Source organism: Eurypyga helias, unplaced genomic scaffold, assembly GCF_000690775.1.
Source record: "Eurypyga helias isolate BGI_N326 unplaced genomic scaffold, ASM69077v1 scaffold2638, whole genome shotgun sequence".
NCBI classification, from domain to species: Eukaryota; Metazoa; Chordata; class Aves; order Eurypygiformes; family Eurypygidae; genus Eurypyga; species Eurypyga helias.
The window spans coordinates 608-6,533 of NW_010267349.1; the positions used below are offsets into that span (position 1 = coordinate 608).

Sequence of the window (5,926 nt, forward strand, 5' to 3'; positions counted from 1 at the left end):
AGCATGGCGGAGCCTTTGTCACGTCTTTTCTTCACAGATTTCAAGATGCTTTGCAAAGATGGGGTCGGCATTGCTACGACAGTTTCGCAGGAAGTGGGACGCTCCGTTGTGGTGGCTGGCCCAGTGTCTGTTGCCAAATAGCAGTGAAACACAACCTGGGCACTCTGGTACCAGGCTTGTGGTTCTGCAGCACACGAAAGCAGGTGCTTGACTTCAGGCAAGAGCTCAAGCTGTTTGCATGGAGACGGACTGAAGTATCCGTTGAAATACTTTGCTGGACTGGGTCTTCAGCTTTCAACAGCTATTGGTTACCGCTATTTCAGGTGTTTCAGAGAGCTCGGCATATCTTTAGATGGTGGAAATATTTTTAAACCAATTCAGTTGTGGGAAAAAGTGTACTGCTCGCGGGCCTTTTAGCAGCTCACATGTTCATGCGTATGTCTGGGGTTTTGTGTTGGTTTTTTTTAGATGACACCAGTTACCCGGCAAGAAGTTCTTGGCCTTTATCGCAAGATACTCCGAATAGCCAAAAAATGGCAGTCGTCATCAGGACAGATAGAAGAAACTATTAAAGAGAAAGAGTACATTAGAAATGAAGCCAAAACGTTATTCAGAAAAAACAAAAACGTGAGTGTCCTTAAAGCTCTGAATTTCTGCATGATTCTCCTCTTGCCCTTTGCACTCTCTCAGTGACTGGAGGCTAAGGTACGAATATAAGCGTTGATTTCCCAAAACTTCATTCACCTCAAATGAGGGTATATTCAGGTTATAGTTTAAATTTCACCCCAGATAATAAGAAAAAGCAAAACATTTCAGCTCTTCATTAACTACTGTAAAGTCTAAAAGAGTTTTCACTAAAAAAAGTCAAGAAAAATTTAAATTCCACAGATACTGCCTGTGTAACTGAAGCAGCTTTTGATCTTTTAGAAAGCTGGCTGGGTGTATCATTACCCATGCAATGGCAAACAGAGCTCAGTAGCTTCTTATACGTCTTTTTTTTTTTCTTTTCAAAGCAACGATTATTGGCACTTCTTTAAAAAGAAGCACTTTTAATTTTTTTCTCAAACAGACTCCATGGTAATTAAAGGTCCTTCTGTTAATTCAAGATCACAATACTTACTTATACCCCATTTTGGTCTTGAGGTAATGCAGAATCAAAAAATGAATTTAAGTCACAATTTACACCACATTTCTGACTTCTGGATAGGATGGTAACAGAATGTAGACCATGGAGTCTCTTCCCTTTCTCCCCTAGCTAGCTTACAGAGTGGTGAGTGGGTGAGTATGGTTTTCTCATGGATGTACGTGTATTTTCTGGAGGAATTTTACAGAGAAAATAAATGTTTGGGTAAAAACCTCCTTCTGTAGCCTCAGTCATGACAGCTTCTGGGCCTTAATATCCAGTGCCATCAAGCCCAGAAGTGCTGAGTCAAGGCAAACACCAATGTTACCTTTTATGGATGTGAAAAATCCGATCATTGTATCCAAAAAAAGGCTAAAGAAACTCATGTGGCTGTGCATCATTTATGTTTGAGCTTCCAGTTGCTGACTGCTGTACTTGTACACAACATTTGTTTGCATGGTCTTAGGTAACGGATCCAAAGTTGATTAAGCAGTGCGTAGAAGAATGTGAGGCAAGAGTAGAAATGGGACTTCACTATAACATCCCCTACCCGAGACCCGTGAGTATAACTCCAGCTGAAAAGCCTTCAGCTGTACCCACTTTCGTCCCACTGGGCAGTAAAGCTGTTCACATCACTGTCATTTTTAGATAAGCTGGTCTTTAACGCTGTGCTAAAGCCGAGCCCAGTAAGCCAGATGTGTATTGAAAGGTTCCCCATCTACCTTATTTCACTGTAAATCGGCTGATTTCTCCTCAAAATAAGGAGTCAAAGGCTACAAGGAGTTGCATGGGCTCACTGCCAAGGCCTGGGAATATTTAGGCAGTCTTGACTGACCAGTGAATCATGCTGTGTAGCAGAAGACAGTAATGGAGTCAAATCTGTGAGTCTCTCCACACAGGAAAAGAGAGTGAGAGAATAAAAATACTCCATTACATCTGCCACAGATACAGGAACTCTCACAGCCTACATTACTGGTAACTGTTCTGCTCTCATAAATCAGATCTTCTAAAACACCTGCCTGTGTTGCTGTGTCTTTTCCTCTGTTCCTAGAGAAAAACATGTCCGAGATGACTGAAATGCTGGAAGTTGCAGCCATGTCTCCTACTGCACCATTCCATATAGCGTCCTCACTGCCCAGTCTCTTCTGTCTGTCGTGCTTCATGCTGCCCCCCACAGAGACTTCCTCGCTACTCCTGTTGATTAGTTTACATTTTCACAACTGTAGTTCCCTCATCAAGGTGGTCATGGTCAAAATCAAACTGTGTCTTCATCAGATGCTTGCCTAGAATATGGACACTGTTAGCACCTGTTTCACACCCAGCTTTTTCTCCAAATTAACAATGCACATCTGGCAAACAGTGCTTCCAGAAATGGGCTTAGGCTGCATGCTCTGCAGTGGCTTCAAAATCCCAAAGGATCAGTCCTCAGACAAACTGGATGATCGTTGTTTTTCAGATTCTAGAAATCTCTATTGCTGCTGTAGTCAGTGCTTTTACTACTATTTGCACCTAAACAGGCGCCTTACAGGATGACAGCCTCAGCAACGGTAACTTCTGACTGCGAATGCCCCCGTTTCTCAGTCATTTAAGGGGGATATAGCTGCCTGACTCCCACCAACAGTCTTACGAAATACAAAGACTTTGTCAGCCAAAGGAAGAGCCTGTCACCTATTGCTCCTTCTGGTTGTGGAGTCAATGGCAGTGATTGTACATTTTAATATGGTCTATGTAATCGTGACAGTGAGGCGGCAGTCTTTCAGTACCTACAGTTTCGGGTTATTTTGTGACTTGTAGGTAGGTATGACTAAAGCACACAGTGCTTTAAGACATCTACTCAGGAATTTTTAGGGTTTTCTAGGTCTTACTCTTCTGGAACATTGTCAGCAGTCTTACTTGAACAAGTATCTTATCGTTACAGGGTGATACCAAGCGACAAAACAAGGTTACTAAAGGCTAAAATGTATAGGATTTTAATAAACACAACATTTAGGGCCTGAAAGTTACACCACTAACCACTCCTCAGAGAGCACTCCTAGAGATCTAATAACCTGGTTTGAGACGGTACAGTTCCCCTCCCCAAAGTGTGAAGAAATTATTTAAAACCCAGTGAAAGCTAGTCTGTATATATGCCGCCTTTTTCTTGTAGCTTCTCGCTTTGCACGTAACTGGTGGGATTTTCTTTTCCAGATCCATCTGCCTCCTATGGGTCTTGCCCATAAACAAGGCCGTACGTTGCGACACCAGGAAAAGTTAAGGAAGATTTCTAAGCCAATCTACCTGAAATCCCACGATGAAGTTTCGTAACCCCTCATTCCAGCTGTGGTGTGTAATCACATCGTTTAAGCTGTGGACAGTACTCCAGGTGACTTGTGTTCACAACTGTGAATGAAGCTGGTTTGGTCACTTGCTCATGCACTTCCCGAGGCCAAAAAACCAATTGATACATTTCATGGGATAGGATTGGTCTAGTATTTATTACGTTTCAGTCACGGAGTCATCAATAAAAGTAACGCTTTTCAAGGAGTGAGCTGTGGTACAAAGATTCTTTTGACATGAGGAGAAATTAGAGCAGGTTTTGTTAACCTGTGGCAGGGTTCTCTGGTGGTTTGAGGTTTATGCATGCTCCATGGCGACTCAAGGCAGTGCCTTGTGTAAGGGTCGGCAGAAACCAAGGAAGTCCAGGAGAACCAAGCAGTCACGGTGCCTCCAGAGATTCCAAATGCAAGTGGGAATACAGAGCAAGCATGCAGCTGCACTCCTTCCTCTCCCGTCCCTGCTCTGCCTGTTGTCCTTGGAGAAGCGTTCCAGTTTCACGGTGTCCTTACGGAGAAGTGTTGTTTCTAAACGGACGGTGGCAAAGAGAGAGCAGAAGTGCCACCACTCCTTCTTTTTCCTTTTCGCAAACTGCAGAGTGGCCAGGAGCCTCGATGGCAGGTTTTTCCCCCCTTCCTTTGGAGAGGGTGCGATGTGAAATGCAAAGTTTGGAGCGCCATTACACAACTCGGAGAAACATTCCAGTGTTGGGTTCCTCCCGTTCTCATCTCTGGACTGACTGAAAACTCTCCCTTCGGGGTAGCACTGTGGCAGCAAGCATACGACGCTTTGGGTGTCCTCACCGTGCAGCTTCACACTGTCAGCTTTTCGACATCAGCAGCACGCCGACTCTCCCCGGCTGTGTTAGTGGTGGGCTTCAACTCGGCCACGATGGACAGAACCCCAGCTTTATTAAAAGAAAGTATCTACAGCTCTCTCTTCAGTCTCTCAAGGATGAGGGACACTTCTGTTTCACAGGTGCCTCACAAATAGAAGGGAAATGAAATTATTTTCCCCCTCACAGGCCGCCCGTTGCTTTGGCTCCTTGTGAGTCCTCTGGCTTTACGCTAGTGGAGCCTTCCGTCCTTTGTGCTACAAGTACCAGAGACCAAGCTGTGGGCAAGAGCCACACTGTACTTGCAGTCTACACAAGCACAGCCCAGAGCTGCTCTGAGGACAGAGGGTGTGAGGAACAACCTATTCCAGCCAGAAGTTAATGGTGGCAAAAAAGGAAATTTGCAAAATGCAGGTATATTATTTCCTATTAAATTGGGCAAAACCAATGAAATCTCATTTTCTGAGCTCTCCAACTCATCCTAAACTCTCTAAGCCCTAAGAGACAATGGCAAAGAAATATTCTTGTCTACCTTAACAATAAGTTACAGCCAGTCCTGTGCAGAACAGAGTGACAGCTCCTCCCCAAGAACATACTTGTAAGAGTGAAAAAAAATACCAGCGGATGAGAAAGTACAAGGAAAGAATGAGAAGAGCAAGTCAGCATGACAGGTACTGGCTGGCCCCATTTCTCACTACCCTTCATGGCTCCAGTCCACAAAGGTATCTATTCCCATGTAATTATTTCCTGGGAATGCCTCATGTGGGAAGTGACATGTAAAATGCCATTGTTCTGCCTGTCAGTGGGAGCTTTGCAAATTTACTGCTGCCAGGAAGACACAAAACAAAACTCCTCTAGCCTAGGAAAAGGGGGATGGAATCAAGACGCTAAAAAAACCCTGACCATGATTATACCCACTGCTTAACCCTTCACTGAGAGAAGTCCAAATACAGCCTTTTCTATCCTCATTCTGAACACCAGTGTAGAGTCGTGTCAACTGAGCCAACCCAGAGTATGCAGAGACAAGGATTTTGAATGGAAGCTTAGGTTCATTCATTGTCATTAAACTATCATCTGAATCTATTTAATTGTTACAATTCATGTGGCTGATGAAGGTGTTGATGCTGTGACTTATCAGGGGAATAAACAGCGGTATAAATGAGCAGTGTAAATGTACTGTCTCCACTACAGTCACAACTCTTTGCTGAGCACACACTGTAAGATGTAGATACAATCACAGAATGGTTTGGGTTAAGGTCTATTCTATGATTCTGTGATTCTATGTAGATTATTTCAAGAGAATATCCCTAAAATTCCAGAAGATTTACACCTAACTGAAATCACAATATGGGTTTATTCACACAGATTCACAGAGTGGACGGGGTTGGAAGGGACCTCCAGAGATCATCTAGTCCAACCCCCTGCCAGAGCAGCATCCCCTAGAGTAGATCACACAGGAACAGTTCCAGGCAGCTTTGGAAAGTCTGCAGGGAAGGAGACTCCACCACCTCTCTGGGCAGCCTGTTCAGGGCTCTGTCACCCTCACAGTGAAGAAGGGTTTCCTCACGGTCAGGCTGAACCTTCTGTTTTCCTGTTCATGGCCACTGCCCCTCGTCCTGTCACTGGACACCACTGAGAAGAGCCTGGCCCCATCC

The 5,926-nt window shown here is 44.3% G+C and overlaps 1 protein-coding gene across 1 annotated transcript; it reads left to right on the forward strand.

The window, feature by feature from the left end:
• The first annotated feature begins 466 nt into the window (after positions 1–466).
• Positions 467–3,646, forward strand: LYRM1 (LYR motif containing 1). Its single transcript, XM_010157365.1, has 3 exons — positions 467–627; positions 1,590–1,682; positions 3,311–3,646. Exons 1-3 carry the CDS (start codon positions 469–471, stop codon positions 3,425–3,427), a joined length of 369 nt encoding a protein of 122 aa, XP_010155667.1. The 5' UTR covers positions 467–468; the 3' UTR covers positions 3,428–3,646.
• The last annotated feature ends 2,280 nt before the right edge of the window (positions 3,647–5,926 follow it).